Here is a 16,861-nt window from a genome sequence, read left to right as displayed (position 1 = left end):
TACTAAGTTACGGGGTACGTGGGTTTGGCTGTGGGTTGGCCAAGTTGGGTGGCAGCCCAAGAAGCTCAGAACCTAAGGTGCCAAGGTCTGGCTCGGAAGTGGGCCGCGGCAAGGTGAGCCAAGAAGGCTTTGAACCCGTCATACGTGTCCCTGAGATTTGACTGATGCAGGGAGCTGTGCAATCGTACCGCAGCTTGACAAAATATACCGCACAGAAGACGCAGTCTCGATTGTGTGATGTTTTGGTCTTGGTTTCTTTGATGGCGGAGGGGCACGAGGAACAAGGCGACTTTGGGAAGGAACAACCGCGCATTATTGCTGCTGCGCCGGCTGGTTTCCTATGTTCAATGTTTCAGTCGCTTAAGTCGCCCCCCGAAACCTTGAATTGCAAGCGCATGTGCCGTTTCGACGCCCATGATACCTTTGAGACACTACTCGCCATGGTTGTCGACCCATTGTTTATATTTGCCGGCCTCGTCGAATCGCAACTTGAGGCAGATGGGACCCGGACCGCCACCAAGCTCACACCACGCAGTCATAATTGTGGCTGTGAACAAACCGCCTAAGCCTTATGCCTCCAGACCATTTACGAGGGAAGCTGCATGGAACATGGAAAAGAAAACAACCTCGAGGCCGAGCCCAAATCAGCGCCTGCGATAACTTCTAAATGAAGCCACCTGAAGTCCGTCCAGCCTGCGATGCAATGGGGAATCTTGGTACCGTACGGACTGGCCCCTCACAAGGTCTTACCAGCAACTGCGATACTACAACGTTAGTAGCACATATTTTTGGAATGCTTGGTATTCGACAGCGGGGGGTTCGCCGCCAGCTGACAATCTTACTCCAGAGCCAGCATCACCCATATGTTCCAGATTTGGATCATCCGGGATCCTATAGCTCACACGTCACCTTGCGGCAGTCCCCGCCCACAGCTCTCGCAGATCCAAACGAATCGGCAGGAACCCTGAAGATCGTATGTATGGACTGTCCTCCGTGTTTGTTTGAGATTTCTGCAGCCATCTTGAGGATGACCAAGATGTTCGAGGTACCCGCCGGCTCCTTGTAAAAGAGCACTCCAAGAAGCGTCGGGCCTCACCAAAGAGCCAACCGGACCTGCTCAGTCTGACTACGCACATCTGGCCACATAATCATCTGTCATTGCCACATGGAGGAGATCGCCGCTCGTCTGCCGTGGGGTAGAGAGAGAGACAACGATCTTGGTGCCATACGGAGTACATTGCTTGCGCAATAATATGAGCATACGTGCTAGTTCGATCCGAACCCAATTGTATCAACGCTGAAGTAGAAATGCGCCACTTATGCAAAGACGAGACGCTAACATCACGCTCGGTAACGGTGACAACAACTTGTTCTCGACCACCATCCTGAAGGGCGGAGAACGGGACGAAAAAAAAAGGTGAAAGAGAGCAGTTAAAAAAAAACAGGTAAAAATAAGAAGCCAACTAAGATCTTTTTGTTCTTATCCTTATTTCTTTTCTTTTTGACAGAAGTAGTCTCAAATCACAGTGCCAAAGCACCACGTTTGAAGCTCAGAGGCAATACGATAAGGCGCGGACCCACCGATGAGATAAACCAGCCGTATCGCCCAGCCCAAGCCAACCCATACCGAAATTTCATCCAGCGTCATCAGGAGCCTCCCGACGACCACACCTCTCTCTTCATCCATCCCACACAAAAAACATTCAATTCCATCCGACACCGCCCATCATGGACATGTACGAATTCCGGCCATTTTCCTCCCCATGTCAACTGCCAAGAGCCGCCCTGACCGCCATCTAGGTTAACACAGGCTGAGCAGCGCACGCTTGAGCAGCGCATGCAGAAGCGCCAAGTCAAGGAGTTCATGGGGGTATGTTCTTCCCATAAGCTGCAGCAAGCCATTCCGAAGAAACTAATGCAAGGAAAAGGCATTTGGTGGCCTCGTAGAGCACTGCTTTACGTCATGCGTCGACGACTTCACCTCCAAGGCCGTGTCGACCCGCGAAAACGGCTGCATTAATCGCTGTGTTATGAAGTGGATGGCTACGCAGCAACGTGTCAGCGACCGTTTCCAGGAGCATAACGCACAGCTTACGCAGCAGATGCAGAATAAGTAAATGGAAACATCCTGGCGGCGTGATTGCATATGGTAAAGGAGAGGTGTGGCTGCGTTGGACGTTCTCGCTTCTCGTCAAAGGGGACAAGTCCAACCCTGGCCAGTGTATGATATGAGGAACTGGGCGTCCATGATTAGGAATGAATGCGCCGGGTACGCTGAGGGGCATTCATTGAAATGGATTGCATGTATTAGTACGGAGTACAGAGGGCATCAAAGAAAGGATACAGGCAAAATGCAAACGGAGACACGGGGGTTGTAGTATCGTGTGATTCTCCCTTGTTGAAATAATCGAATGAATCACCAAAGCCATCAAAAGAAATTAGTTGTAACCAGTATGCTCTATATCCTGCTACTGACTATCTTTTGAATGGTACATGTCCACACCACACAACCTTGCCCTACAAGTTAGAAATGCGGCCCGTTTTATCCCAACGCCTGGTCCCAGCACGTCCCGCTATCTATCAAAATACTCTCTCAGCTGCTATATTTAATCATAATATCCACTGGGCAAAATCAAAAAGCGCCAAGAGCCAACGTGTCAAAAATGAATCCAAGCAAGAATTGCTTTTTCAACTTCTAGCTCTCTAATTCCTCGCTCAAGACGTCACGTACAGTCTCGAGCTGCGAAACAATTTTCTCCTCTAAAAGGCTTTCGCTGCCGCCAGCAATTCCGGCTTCCTTCCGAGTATTCTTCCATTCAGTTTCGCGAGATCCCAGGGGAAGGAGTCGTTCTTTGAGTAATCGCTTGCTCGAGAGCCAGAATTCAACATTTTCCAAGAGACTAGCCGCATCCCATTCGATTACAGGAATGTCCCGGTTATTATTAGCTCGTAGGGCAGACAAGACTCTTGTGAGGAGCGCCAGAGAGTGAATCTCGGATGTTGCCAGCAACGTTAGATATTGTGGCGTCGACTTCGATTTTGTTCGAGAGGCTCCCGGTGCTTCGAACCGGTCCACGCTAGCCTCGAGCAGATGCGAGAATTGGTTCAGCACATATGTGATTTCGGGAGCAAGTGTAGGCCCAAGCGATGCCAGCATGTTTAGCATTAAAGGAAGAAAGCCCTTCGCCCATATAGCATAGCATCGCTGGGCGACAGGTGCGTCTGCATAGGGCGAGATTGTAGATCTGAGCATATACTTTGACAGGTTGGCTGAGAGCAGACTGCCGAGAATACCGTCGCAGGCTAGTTGTTCTGCCAAAAGAGGCAGAGTGGACAGCTCAAGCAAGAACAATATGCTCAGCTCGCCATATACTGGGTCGCCTTGATGTGCCAGTTTATCTGCCCAGGAAAATAATGACGTAGCAGCATTGACTACATCGTGTGTCGCCATAATGTTGAGAATCTGTGTCTGTGATTGGTCCATGTTAGGCATGCTTAAGCAAGCTTGAAGAATTGCGGTCAATAAGCCAAGGTCTTCGGGGGACATGTCCGAATCGTTGTCATGGATGAGGCTGACAAGTGACCGAAATCCTTTGCCGACAATGTGGTCCAGCAAATTAAGTACGGTTTGCGTGACTGTGACAGTTGAATTACCCAGGTTAACAGAAGACTCGCACAGTCCCTTGGTATCGGAAAGATGGTATGAGCGCAGAGTGACAAATAGAGTTTTCAACAGCGTACGGTAGTAGGCAATCGACTCCTTAGCAAACGGCTCTTCAACGCCGTGGATCGTGCCTGTGAGAGTACCCAGAAGCTGATTGACATCCTGAACCGGGACGGGTAACTTGGCAAGTCGTTGGACCAAGACAAGTGCCAAGCTTGCCCTGGCATCGATCAGCTTGACGAAGATGCTTTCAGGTCCAGGCGCACCTTGATTTGCATTCAAGCATTGTTGGGCGACTTGAAGCATCTGTTTCGCTACCGTCTTGTCGGTTGGTAGGCTGGTACTCAACTCTACCAACAAGAACTCCCAGGCATGGAATAGAGCCTTTAATTATGTTAGCGTTGCATTCCTGTTCGTGATTTTTCGACCTATAAGTTTGCGCTTACTATTTGAGCGTCAACTAGTGACAGATTCGCGTTTGCTAGCTCCATTTCATTCTTGAATCCGTTGTCTTTTCGCCCTAGCCAACCAGGATCAAAACTCAACATGTCGGTGGCACGATCCAAGTCGTAGTAGTAATTCTTGCCTAATTCACGGGGCTCAAGGACGGTCCTTTTGAAGTTGTCCAGCGAACAACCAGAGTACTTGTTGGCAAAGTTCTTGGCAAAGTTGTTGTGCAGGGACTTATTGTAGCCAGACACTTCCACACCATCACGAATGTAGTAGTCCAGGTCAGCGACCAGACTCTTCGCAAGAGTATCAGGGCCCCCTTGATGCCGTAAATGATAAAGTTGCATGGCCAAGGTCTCGGCGACGTATGCTGCCACTCTCGCGTCGACGGCTGTCTGAAGAGCATCAGACTTGACTGTTAGATGAGACGGCTTCAGGTCTCGCACATATGCCCTCAGACCATCAGCATAGGTGGTGTCTTTGAGGAGGCTGAAAACCGTCCACGGCCAATAATTTTGCGCGGAGGCGACGAAATCTAAGATAGCGAGAGCCTCCTCTGACTCGAGTTCCTTCAGCTTCTTCAACCTTCCGAGGGCAGTTGCAAATACCGAATCGGCCGAGAGGTCGCCTTTCTTTGTTTCCTGTTTCATAGCCTCTCTCGGCGTCTGTCCTGTGAGAAGGCAGTTTGACATCCACTGCTGTCTATTGCGAAGGATGGATGAGAAAAATTTCCATATAGTGCCGACCTCCAGTGTTAGATTGAACGGCCGTCCGAGGTGCGCTAAGACCTGAAGGAAAGATTTGGAAATCTGAGGCCCCAGATACCCAAGGAGAGATGGCGGCTCAGAAACAGCGGACGCGGCGTTAACGACGAGGGACTCAAGGAGACCAATAGCACCTACTCGAAAGACATCAGAGACTGCACAAAGCCGGGCCAGGAGTGTGGAGCTCTTAAAAAGGTAGGTTTCGATCATCGTGGAGGACCTCTCAAGGTAATTAGCTGCCCTCAGGAGAGTTGTGGAGAAGTGTAAAATAGAATTGGCCTGGCGTCGAGTAATAGTGTTTCGCGTTGAATATAACGTGGCTTCGGGCATTGTGAAGGCATCGACCAACGATGAAAGAATTGGCTGGAATCGAAGTGTTCCGCTTGCTGGAGTCATGAAACAATCGATAATATACGAGGCAGCCGGCCGTAGGCAGGCAGTTAGACTGTCAGATGTCGGTGATTCTCCCATGCTGTAGCTGTATGTAACCAGCTTATTCAGAACAGGTACGACACTGTCTAGTAGCAGTGTGCGGCTGATTGCGTTGTCGAACCTCCAAGTAGATGTGCTTTCAAAAGCATCTACTGATGCGTGAGCAATGGACAGACTCACTTTGGTAAGCACTTTGTCAGCAGTTCCCAGCCAGGGGTTTAGATCCGCCTTTTGCCTCGAGGCCATTTTGTTTCCAGCACGACGCTGAACAGCTGAGGTCATTGCCGTATCAATCAGCCCAGAGAACAAGAGGAGCGAAGAGTTCAGGAATTCAAATCTCTCTGAAACCAAATCCAGGTTACCAGTGATTTTGGACAATTTTCCCGCTCTAGAGTCGGAGTCGAGCAGCTCGCCTCTAGCCAAGTAAGACCAGACTCGGCTTGGTCGGTATGGTAGGATAGCATGCAAAAACTTCACACAAGCCGTCAATACATTTATCGCGGCCTCTTCGCTCACAGCGAGCTCATCCTGCATGTAATAATCCATGGTTTCGCAAACGACAGCCACGATGTCTTTACCGCCACTGATATGTTTGCTAATCTCAGCCAAGAGGTCACTTTCGCTATGCACAAGAGCGGTGCTAGAGGCTGTCCCAGCACGAAGATATTCCATGCGGAGGAGAGTTGCAAATAGGGATATAACCTCGGCAATCTCATCAGGCTGCAGCATCCCCAGCTCACAACGATATCCCTCTTTCATCAGGTTGATTTCCAATTGTCGTCCAAGAAGTGAGAGTGACGAGTGACTGTAGTCCATGAGCACCACTCTGCCAGTATCAGTAATAAATCGTCCATAACTCCCAACCGGAAGCCTGTACGCATCGTCCTCAATGTATCGTCTGCTCCATGAAGACGACAGCGATATCAGTGGCAACTCTTCCAAGAGACAAAAAGAATTGGTGTTTTCGTCCTCCTGAACCAGTTCGTATGACTGGAAAGTATCTGGGAGAGTAAAAGTGATGGTTGGCGTTTTCCTCAATAGAGTCAGAATAAAGTGAGAGCGGTCCTCGTCACTTGAATCGCTAGACGCAGTGCAAAGTGCCCTGCACATGCTGATGAAAGGCACAAATTCATATGGATAGCGGTCAAGAGCTTGCTGGAAGTAGAATTCCATGGTGTAGTCGTCTTGAAGCATGCTTGTCATGACGTCTTGGCCAACGTCAAGATCTTGGTCTGGCAACAATTGCCAGTATTCCCGTCCAGGAGAGAGTAGAGAAAGAAGAGCGCTGACCGGCTCGGACTGGTATCCAACAATGGGATACGACACTTTCAGAAGTTCAAGGAACGCATTTCTCATGCGAGAGCTAAGCAAAGGTGTCATGCTACCTCCAGGCGAGGGGCCGAGACAGTCTGCCATGTTGGATATGATTTCGAACACCTTTCCATGTGCCGTAGCGCCCGATGCAAGTTGTTCTACAACTTGTAGATCTTTAGCTGTTGTCGTATTCTCAAGAAAGCCATCGAACTTGGAAGACTCGATGGAAAATATACTACCGGCGGAGTTACGTCTGACCATGGGTCGCACGACACCACCAGATTCGAAAGTCTCGCGTGCATTCTGCTGCAGTAAGTTGTCCCTTTTCTCGGTCCGATTTTGGTATGACACATTCATACGGTGGAGAATAAGGGTCCAAGCAAAGATGACCGGAGTAGCGCTTTCGCAATCCATGCCGGCCGCATTGAGAACACTCTTATGAACCTGCTCCAAGATGTCTGACAGTATCAAGTACGAATCGTACATATCATCGGACGGCGTCGGGTCCTCTTCTCTCTCAGCTAAAAATGTCAAGGATCGGGCGGGTTTAAGAAGACTGATAGAGACGGCAACAGCAATTGTCTTCAGTGGCAGAACCAATTCGCCGATCGTTTGATTTATCTAGTTTATTGGTTAGCAATCAAGTTGTAGAAAGCAGCGCGGGCCATTTTTACGGACAGGTTGAAGGGTATCAAAGAAATTGTACAAGTCCATCAATGAAAACCACTGATTGATAACACTGGAAGGCGGGAAGTCATTGCCAAGGCTGTCCACCAGTTGGAATACCACAGATTGAGAATGAATGATCTCGGTGAGTAGGGTTTCCAGCCAATCCAGTTCAATATCTTCCTTCATCAGGATAGATTCGTCGGTCACTGACTTGAGACCAGCCTCTAAGCTGGTCATGCTGGATGTGATGACTTTGAGATATGCGGACAGGAACGATACGCTCTCGTCCTTGCAATTTGACGAAGCCTTTAGCTTGTAGAGTGCTGCCAATTTGTCGCTGACAGGGGTGAAGATCGGTAGCCTTCCATACAGTCTAATCGATTGCAAATAATCCACAGTCATGATGAAATATCTTCGCTCAGTCAAGAACATGCTGAAAAGCCGGCGCTTTCTCGAATCGGCGGCATCAAACTCGGCGGAAATCTCATCAGCATCTTGAGCGTTGCCAGCCCCAAAGTCTGGCATGAAGGTTGCACTTCGTCCATTCTGAAGGCCTGCGGCTTCCTGAAGATTTGTTACATCCTGAGATGACAACGGTCCAACGAGATGGCGATTTGGTCTCGATTGCACCTCTAGTGCAGCAATTCGCAATGCAGCAACCAAATTAATTTTTGCGCTCTTGCTCAGCCATTCGGCATCTTGCTTGAGCAACTCGATATCGTATCGTTCTGTCGATGCTGAGGTCACGTTGATTGGCGCCGTTTTTGTTTCGAAGTCCTTCCTTGCAGCCTCACTGGGTGGCGCAAACGCAGTAGAGGGATCTTTCAAAAGCGCGTGGACATAATCATCGGACAAGAAGTTGACGACCCCGGTGCTTCTTTGCCTTCTGCCGGAGTCGTCGGTTAAAGCTGTAGCAACATGCCTCCAGGATCTGCGAGAAAAGCAATCGTTAGTAAGAGGCTGGCCCCAGCCCTCAACTTCAGAGTGCTGAGACTCACAAAAGCACTCGCTCCCCAGACAAGCAGTCTCCCAGGGAGGGAAAATAGTTGCTATCGGACACCGGCGCCATTGCCACGAGCGTCACTAAAGTGGCAGTGGTACACGATGCATCACCCAGGAAGGATTGGTGATAAAAAGGTTGGTGTTGACACGCTGCTGTCGCGAGCCCAGCAATCGATATGGACCTAGCAGAGCTCTCTTGCAGGCCGCTTCAGCGTCAACTTTTTTTGGGCTGGACATGGAGCTCAACGGCCTGCCGATGTTCAACCGGCCAGGTACCGGATGAGCCAGCCTAACCAACAACGGATGCACCTTGGCGACTGCCGGAGACTCATCGGAGGCAGCATTAAACATGAGCGCACTGTGATTACGCACTATGACAAATTACATCCGGTCTGTGTGCATATACAGTGCATAACTTTATACGATATGGGCTTTTTTTCGTTGCGACGCTGCCAAATCTATTGCTCGTACAACTATTGACTCACGTCCATGATAAGCTGGCACATCCCCTCTCCATCAGCAAAGGTAGCCAGGATTATCTGGAACTCCAACAGTCCAACTTTATTTTCTTCTAAGCTCTCATGTACATTTTGTCAAGATGACTACGCCAGCCCTCGTTGATCACTCACCCCACCAGCCTGAGCCCTCACCACCGGTAGCAACGGCATCTAATCTTATTCTCATTGACAACTACGACTCTTTCACCTGGAATATCTATCAATACCTGGTTCTGGAGGGTGCTACAGTTCACGTTTTCCGAAATGACCAAATCACCATTGAGGAGCTGGTAAAAAAGAACCCAACTCAGCTCATTATCAGCCCTGGTCCTGGCCATCCCACCACCGACTCTGGTGTCAGCAGAGACGCGATTCGACACTTTGCGGGCAAGATTCCCATTTTTGGTGTCTGCATGGGGCTGTGAGTAGCTATCTATGCTGTACTTGTCCCCGGCTGGGAAATAATATTAACACTCCTTAGGCAATGCATGTTTGATGTCTATGGTGGTCAGGTCGACTCTGCCGGAGAGTGGCTTCACGGGAAGACGTCACCACTGACCCACGACTCGAAAGGAGTTTTTGCCGGTCTTGAGCAAGGCCTTCCCGTAACTCGATACCACTCTTTGGCGGGGACCCGCCTTACACTTCCCGAATGTTTGGAGGTGACGTCCTGGGTAGCCAAGGATGATGGTTCACAAGGCATCATTCAAGGTGTCCGCCATAAGAAGTTTGCCATGGAAGGTGTACAGTTTCATCCCGAAAGCATTCTGACAGCTCACGGCCGCACAATTATTAAGAACTTCCTGCACATGCAAGGTGGCACCTGGGAAGAGAACGCCCAGCTGCAGAAGACAGCCGCAACCAACGGGACCACCACAGCACCATCACCAAAGAACAACAACATTCTTCAAAGGATCTACGCAAATCGGAGAGCTGCAGTAGAAGCTCAAAAACAGATTCCTTCTCAAAGAATGTCTGATCTTGAAGCTGCTTACGAGTTGAATGCTGCCCCTCCCCAAGTCCCTTTTTTGGCTCGCCTTAAGCAGACACCTTTTGATGTAGCCTTAATGGCTGAAATCAAGCGCGGATCTCCCTCCAAGGGTATTTTTGCCCTTGAAATAAACGCACCGGTGCAGGCCAGAAAGTACGCGTTGGCTGGTGCAAGTGTCATCTCAGTGCTTACCGAACCTGAGTGGTTCAAGGGTGGTATTGATGACCTCCGTGCCGTTCGACAGGTGCTCGACGGTATGCCAAACAGGCCTGCCATTCTACGAAAGGAGTTTATTTTTGACGAATATCAAATTTTGGAAGCAAGACTGGCCGGCGCAGATACTGTGCTTCTGATTGTCAAGATGCTGGAGACCGAACTCCTAGAGCGATTGTACAAGTACTCCCTTTCCTTGGGGATGGAGCCTTTAGTAGAGGTCCAAACTTCTGAAGAAATGGAGACCGCTGTAAAGCTTGGCTCAAAAGTCATCGGTGTCAACAATCGAAACTTGGAGAGCTTTGAGGTGGACATGGACACAACCGGCCGACTGCGGAAAATGGTTCCCGAAAGCACAGTGATCTGTGCACTTTCAGGTATCAACAGCCACAAAGATGTACTTGCATGCAAGGATGATGGTGTCGACGCGATTCTTGTTGGCGAGTCAATCATGCGAGCGCCAGACGCCACGTCCTTCATTGCGGAATTGTGCTCAGGATCCAAGCCTTCAGAGAAGAAACGACAGCCAAAACCCCTTTTTGTTAAAGTTTGTGGAACTCGAAGTCCTGAGGCGGCGAGACAGGCCGTTGAATCCAAGGCTGACTTTGTTGGGATCATCCTGGTGCCCGGTACAAAACGGTGTGTCTCACACGAGACTGCTTTGGCCATCTCAGAAGCTGTTCATGCATCAGGGGACAATCTGACAGACAGAAAAGAGGAGCCGATTTCAAAGAGCGGAGCTACTGATTTCTTCGCCGCCGCAGAAGATCGTCTGCAGAGCTCAAGGACGCGGTTGGTAGGTGTGTTCCAGAACCAGCCTCTAAGTGAAGTCTTGGAGAAGCAGAGACAGTACAAACTGGACATGGTACAGCTCCACGGAGAGGAACCCATCGAGTGGGCCAAGATTATCCCCGTCCCAGTCATCCGATCATTCAAGCCAGACAATGTCGGAATCGGTCTTCGTGGCTATCACGCCATTCCTTTGCTCGACTCGGGCGCTGGATCTGGAAAGCTGCTGGATGTTTCGAAAGTCAAGGCGGCTCTGGAAAGGGACCCTGACCTGCGGATATTCCTTGCTGGAGGTTTGAACCCAGAGAACGTTACCGAGGCCGTCAAGGCACTGGGAGACCTCAGTAATCGTGTAATAGGTGTGGATGTCAGCAGTGGCGTCGAGGTAGGTAGCAAACAGAGTCTTGAGAAAATCGATGCTTTTGTCAAGGCTAGCAAGGCGATTCGATAATTTATTCTAGGCCTGCGAAAGAAGACAAAGTATATCATGAATGGCAGTTGATTCTATTTTTATGCCGGTTAACTTCTGAGTTTCGCCCCTTGCTACTACATACAACTCTCGGCTGCTGTCAGTGTCTTGTCCGCACTTGCCTACTTTCCTTGGTCAAGTTTCAGGATATTCAACCAGCGGGGGCACAACAAAGGCAATAATTGCTGACAATAATAGAATGCGATGACATTACGTGTAATAGAATACAAAATTCACTGTAGGCGCCATGGAATTGTTCTTGACCAACTGTCACGCGAGACTGTGCATTTGTCCCATGAGCTCAAATTCGCCGCGCGTGTGAGTATCGCCCAGTTCACAAACGGAGCACTTACACGAACAACCACGGAGCCATCCATCTAAGCCTTCTACTTGCTTCCGGTTCTTCCTATTTCGTCAGCGATTAGCATTTAGCATTTACCTCATATTATTATATTTGTTTTCTATTCTCCTATTATTTTTAAGCTTGCGAGCTCAGCACACAAGTGACCGGTCTGCGTAGTATAAAATAACCTACAACTTCACATACCTTCCATTCGCTCTCGCAACGATTACCCAGGATCAAATCCTCGCCAGAGAACTTGATGCTATGCTTTGCATCTGAAGCCAAAAATTACATTCTTCCTATTTCTCGAATATCTACATACAGCTTGATCTGGGCTGCTTGCCGCACATTTTGCATTGCCACTTACCTCATCCTTCCTTTGCCATGCCGCGCGATTCATTCTCAAGCCCGCAGCCCATTTTCAGAGGCAGGATTATAGCTGCAGCCGGTCCCCTCCCAGACAACAACAAAGTAGAAAACTTCAAAAACTGGACCAAGCTACGCAAGGGCGAGTTCAGAACCACCTTCGACGAGAGTGTCACTCACCTTCTCTGCTCCGAGGAACAGTTCAACGCCCATAACCCGATTGGTTTCATGACTCCGACCCAACCTCCAGCCTTTTTAAGCCACAAGTGAGAGCGTACTAACTGCTGATAGTCAAAAAAGCACTTAGGCTCAAGTGCCACATCGTCCGCTATGAGTGGTTCCTCCTCTCCATGGGTGGCAGGGAAGCGCGACAGCCCGAAGAAGACTACGACCTCCGCGCCAAGTACAACAAGAAGAAGGAAAAGGAGCGAAGAACGGTTAGACTCGAGAAGGGGAAACGACTGGCGAAGCGCTTCATCGACCCTAGTTTGTACTCTGTGTGTTTCTCTGTTTCCATCGCCAGTTGTGACTAATAACGCGCCAGACCTTTACCAAATCTTCGACGACGACCTGCTATTCCCATACAGAATCGAGCTAACTCGCCTTACTGCCCATGACTCAGAGGCAGACCCGGAGAAAGAACAGCTGGAGACGTATACACTCTACGTGAGCTCTTGATAGACAGCATGCAAGTCGTTGCGTCGAGCCTCTAACTCGAATATAGCTCTACAAGTCCAAGGCCAAGCCGCATCTATACTGGTTCGCAGCGAAATATTCCAAGTGTAAAGGCGATGCCCAGCCGCACTACTATCGAGAGACGGATTTTCCCACGCTGCAAAACACTCAGATGGACGCGTTTAGAGCCTTTTTCAAGCTCAAGACGGGAATTCCTTGGCCGGAACGAATCATTAGACAGGCTACCATGCCCGCTGAATATTTCCAGTACACGGCCCCGGTACGTTGTGCGTCCTTGTTCTCATCTTGACCCGTGGTTGCTGATCGTAAATAGACGGGTGGCAAGTCCACCGGACGGGACAAGCTATGGTCTCGCTACTTTTGCTTCGAGTTGAATAGGGCGCTAAGGGGGCCACCCCTGGACAAGATTGCCACGAGTGAGGGTCAGGAACAAGGTGTGTCTGGTACAGGTGACGATCAGGATGGACGCAGTTCTCAGAGTGGCGACTCTGAAGGGCTATTCGGTCGTGATATGGACATTGAGTCCAATGACGAGGTTCGAGACCCTCGTCACAATCGAGACAAAGCAATATGAGACTGACACCATGCCTCGGTGTTTACTCCAGCGGAAGAGGACGTCACCACGAGATACACATGCAGATGGGCAGTTTGACGAGACAGTTGGTGAGTTTGGCAGTAATGGAGCAAAATGATGGACAAGGCAGGAATTCTTCATCCGACATAATTGGAAGGCTTAATACAATGTTTACGGTTGACGAAAGAGCAGTTTCAGCCGAGCGACAGGGCATATATAGAGGGAGAGTTTGCAGGCAGATGACGACCAAGGACACCGGCGAAATGGAAGCGGAGCTGGGGACAGGACATGCAGAAACTACAAATCACTCGCTACATCACAGACTTGCTATGGACAGAACAACTTTGCTCATGATATCATAGATTAATACAATTTCAAACCAGGGCCATACACAGTGATATCTCAGTACCGCCGGGTTACCCCCTTGATTCGTAGCCCAGTAATGCATTAAAATCTCAACTTGGGCATGAGAAACACCAACAGCACCAAACTCAACATCAGGCCATATACCCACGCATACAAAATCATCCGTCCCCACCAGCCCTTTCCCTCCGTCATCTGCCGCAACTTGCCCATCCTTCCAGCGGCCGACCGCATGCCCTGTTCCGCCTTGTTTATGCCCTCGCCCGTTTTCTCGAGCACATCCTTATCTGCTTCTAGCGTGACCGCGAATCGTTTCGAGCTGTCTTTTAGTGCGCTGGCCAGCTGAAGAATGGAACGTGACAGGTCGTCCTGCTCTGCCTTTTGGTTCTCGAGAATGGCCTCGGCTGTGGCGGTGGTTGTTTGTGGTTCGGGTGGTTTAGGACGATTCGCAAAGAGGGCTGCTCTAGCGGTGGTGTGTGATGCTGCGGTCGGTTGGGCAGATGAGCGTGACCGTAGAGTTTGTGTAGTTTGCGTAGTTGGCTGTGAAGAGCCGGCTGGGGTTGGTGATGGTGTACGTGGGATGGGTTCTTGAGGAGTGGGTTCTGTAGTCGAAGAGTTGGGCGGCATCTCGAGCGCATTGTGTTCGTCTCTTGTGTCTGAGGATCTTGAGTCCATGCTTTCGCTAGGCGTAGGGATTATGTGGCCCAGGAGATCCTCCCCGTCTGAGCTGTCGTCTTCGTCCATGGCCATCTGCACGTGAGTCAGCAACAACTAGACCATGGAGTGGATAGATTGGTCTAACATGTCGCAAGTCTTGCAGTCGATCAAGGAGCGTCTCTAGTCGATCTCGGTTCACATTCAAGAGATTCTGCGTCTCAACCCTCCTCGTCGGGGCCTTAATACGGAGGGCATCTTGTTCGAGCTTTGTCAAGACATTTCGTGCATATTCCAGGTTCTGCGTCACGCCTTGTCAGTCACGGCGCACCGTATCTAGGCTTTGAGCCTGACTTACCGCCTCTGTTTTCGCCCTTTCGTACTCGCTCGTTCGTAGTCGTCGTTCTCGGTCTGGAGTTGGATGTAGAAGGTTGTTCTGCAACCGTAAAAGCAGCTGTGTCAATTCCGCAAGAGCGGTGTCGGCGGATGTAGATGCGGTGCCTGGCAGAGGGGGATCCTGTGACAGAAGTGCCATTTTGAGCACGATGCGGAAGCAGATTGGGGACTGGACATGGCCGGGCGGTTGTGAACTGACGTGTGACGTCCAGGAAGCTTTCATGGGGCATTAGTGGGGCGTCACTTATCCCTTTAGAGCAGCGAAGGCATCCTGTACTCGTGCCACGCCCCACCTTAGGTAATTGTGAATTACCGACTCCATTGACTTTTGTACTATTATACTTTATAGACACCTCTCTGGTAACAAGATGAGCGCATATCCTCTCTCTCTCTCTCTCTCTCTCTCTCTCTCTCTCACCATTTTTTTTCCTTTTTTATAACTATCTAAATAATCGTGCAAACACTGTACCAGCCAAGGGTAACACGATACCTGGCCTTACCGCGTCAAACACTATCAACACACGCATCACGGTGCGTTAAAGCTATCTGTAGTACGATTAGTGATTCATCGCGGTGCACCGGTAAAGGCTATCCCGCAATAGCCTCAGCCACGGCGTGCAACCAAAATATTGATGGTTGCTTTTAGTCGTAGTAGAATTATGAATACTTTTCATCTTATATTATTTTCAGTAAACTTTATATATTTTTAAAGTTGAGATATCTTGTTAGCTGAAACCATAACCTAGTATAGTAAATGCCCCTTGACACAGCCAAAGGATAAAACAATGAATTCCGCTTTCGTGCTTGGTCCCCAATGCACATCTTCTCGTTCTTTGCCGTACACCAGCCTCGAGCTTCGTCACTCAATGGAAAATCAACCACCCCCAGCCTCCGGCACTGGGCCCCTTTCGGAAACTCCCTCTGACTTGGAGAATCTTTCCATCATTGCGAGATGCCGCCGCTTCCCTAGATTCCGGGTTCTCGTGAATCCTCTCTTTTGGACGAAACTGCAAGTCGAGCTCCTAGGATGCACCTTTACTGGACCCCATGTCGCACCTCCAACGCTTGTGATGAGAGGTCTTACTCTTGACCCTGGCGAGGTTTTCCGTCCAGTGAAGACCAAGGATGGGAAATTCTCCGAGTCCTTTGACATGACAACCGCAGTCTTGCCTCTCCTTTATGATGAAAAATCAGACAAGGCTCCGCTAGGACTCTGGTAAGTCCAACTATTCTCTTTCATTGCATTTCCGTCTAACATTCTCCTACACAGTTGTGAGCCGGAACTGAACTTTGGCTTTGGGGCCTATCGGGACACTTCAATACCTGTCTTTTACTTTTACCTGCGAAATGGACTTGGCCTTCCAACAAAGCCTCCTGTTGCATATCTTGATTCTGACCGCCTTGCTTCATGGCGCAGGGAGAGGTGTTCTAGAACTTTCTGTGCCTCTGAGTTCAATAGTGTAGGCCGCAATTTGGCTGCGCGGAAATGGAGAAAGCTTCGATCGACCTTCACCGAGCCACTCCACGATCCGTACCTGGTGGCGGTATTGATTGCCCTCGCCCAAGAACAATGGAGAGCCTTCGCGACCAAGCCTGTGACCGGCGTCATCGTACGTACTGCCTCACCATCCGTGTTGGTTGCCACCTCGCTAATGAATGAATGCAGTCCAAAGTGCTATATTCGTCCGAGGACACCAATTTCATACACCTCTACACTGCAAACATATCATCCGAATTCATACGCATGTTGAGGGACCCGTTCAAAACCCCGTCGGAGCCACAGCATGTTTCGATCCGGATCACCGCCATTCCCTATGAACCCCACGAAACCCTGCGTGATCGCCTTTGGGCGCTGATACTGTCGGCGACGAGCCTGGAAGAAGTGGGCACGGCAGAGGATTTGGTTGTGTATAAGGAGCCTGGTCCTACAACTCCACCAGCCAATTCACATCTAGACGAGTCGGGGCCTGGTGTTGCTAGAGACTCATGTTAAACGTCGTTCGTTGCCTGTCACCCATCCAAAATACCCATCTAGCGCTTAAATAAAGGAAGACTGGGCTCATAGCCTCACCAACGAAACTTGCTTTAGGTCTTGGAAAACACGGGAAAGCTCGTGGTTTGCATACGCTTCAGGGTGTGCACGACTTGTTCGCGATTCTGTCCTGATATTGTGGCACTGGATTCCCGTTTCTATACGTGGTCAATTCCTGGCAAA

General features: G+C 49.8%; 7 protein-coding genes across 7 annotated transcripts; 5 read left to right on the top strand and 2 right to left on the bottom strand.

Annotated features, from left to right (window-relative positions):
* Window positions 1–667: 667 nt before the first annotated feature.
* J3458_008871 (uncharacterized protein) lies at window positions 668–1,066 on the top strand (the record flags this gene model as incomplete). Its single annotated transcript, XM_066119440.1, has 1 exon — window positions 668–1,066. The coding sequence occupies one exon, from the start codon at window positions 668–670 to the stop codon at window positions 1,064–1,066; it is 399 nt and encodes a 132-aa protein (XP_065975235.1).
* Window positions 1,067–1,654: 588 nt separating this feature from the next.
* Window positions 1,655–8,458, bottom strand: J3458_008869 (uncharacterized protein). Its single transcript, XM_007813142.2, has 4 exons — window positions 8,292–8,458; window positions 7,303–8,224; window positions 4,111–7,245; window positions 1,655–4,048 (listed from the first exon to the last, which is right to left on the bottom strand). The coding sequence occupies exons 1-4, from the start codon at window positions 8,360–8,362 to the stop codon at window positions 2,696–2,698; spliced, it is 5,481 nt and encodes a 1,826-aa protein (XP_007811333.2). The 5' UTR covers window positions 8,363–8,458; the 3' UTR covers window positions 1,655–2,695.
* On the top strand, window positions 1,729–2,117 carry TIM9 (protein transporter tim9; the record flags this gene model as incomplete). Its single annotated transcript, XM_007813143.1, has 3 exons — window positions 1,729–1,736; window positions 1,801–1,870; window positions 1,929–2,117. The coding sequence occupies 3 exons, from the start codon at window positions 1,729–1,731 to the stop codon at window positions 2,115–2,117; spliced, it is 267 nt and encodes an 88-aa protein (XP_007811334.1).
* A 215-nt stretch (window positions 8,459–8,673) lies between the features above and the next one.
* On the top strand, window positions 8,674–11,500 carry TRP3_2 (anthranilate synthase / indole-3-glycerol phosphate synthase). Its single transcript, XM_007813141.2, has 2 exons — window positions 8,674–9,213; window positions 9,274–11,500. Exons 1-2 carry the CDS (start codon window positions 8,894–8,896, stop codon window positions 11,234–11,236), a joined length of 2,283 nt encoding a protein of 760 aa, XP_007811332.2. The 5' UTR covers window positions 8,674–8,893; the 3' UTR covers window positions 11,237–11,500.
* A 481-nt stretch (window positions 11,501–11,981) lies between these two features.
* Window positions 11,982–13,233, top strand: J3458_008867 (uncharacterized protein; the record flags this gene model as incomplete). Its single annotated transcript, XM_066119439.1, has 5 exons — window positions 11,982–12,186; window positions 12,255–12,449; window positions 12,508–12,629; window positions 12,688–12,918; window positions 12,973–13,233. 5 exons carry the CDS (start codon window positions 11,982–11,984, stop codon window positions 13,231–13,233), a joined length of 1,014 nt encoding a protein of 337 aa, XP_065975234.1.
* Window positions 13,234–13,322: 89 nt separating this feature from the next.
* Window positions 13,323–14,928, bottom strand: J3458_008866 (uncharacterized protein). The gene is made up of 3 exons (XM_066119438.1): window positions 14,609–14,928; window positions 14,399–14,551; window positions 13,323–14,346 (listed from the first exon to the last, which is right to left on the bottom strand). Exons 1-3 carry the CDS (start codon window positions 14,867–14,869, stop codon window positions 13,681–13,683), a joined length of 1,080 nt encoding a protein of 359 aa, XP_065975233.1. The 5' UTR covers window positions 14,870–14,928; the 3' UTR covers window positions 13,323–13,680.
* Window positions 14,929–15,391: 463 nt separating this feature from the next.
* Window positions 15,392–16,639, top strand: J3458_008865 (uncharacterized protein; the record flags this gene model as incomplete). The annotated part of the gene is made up of 3 exons (XM_007813138.2): window positions 15,392–15,862; window positions 15,917–16,256; window positions 16,313–16,639. Exons 1-3 carry the CDS (start codon window positions 15,432–15,434, stop codon window positions 16,637–16,639), a joined length of 1,098 nt encoding a protein of 365 aa, XP_007811329.2. The 5' UTR covers window positions 15,392–15,431.
* Between the last annotated feature and the right edge of the window lie 222 nt (window positions 16,640–16,861).

Source organism: Metarhizium acridum, assembly GCF_019434415.1.
Source record: "Metarhizium acridum strain ARSEF 324 chromosome Unknown scaffold_141, whole genome shotgun sequence".
In the NCBI taxonomy this organism is placed as follows: Eukaryota; Fungi; Ascomycota; class Sordariomycetes; order Hypocreales; family Clavicipitaceae; genus Metarhizium; species Metarhizium acridum.
This window is presented reverse-complemented; position numbering and strand designations above follow the sequence as displayed.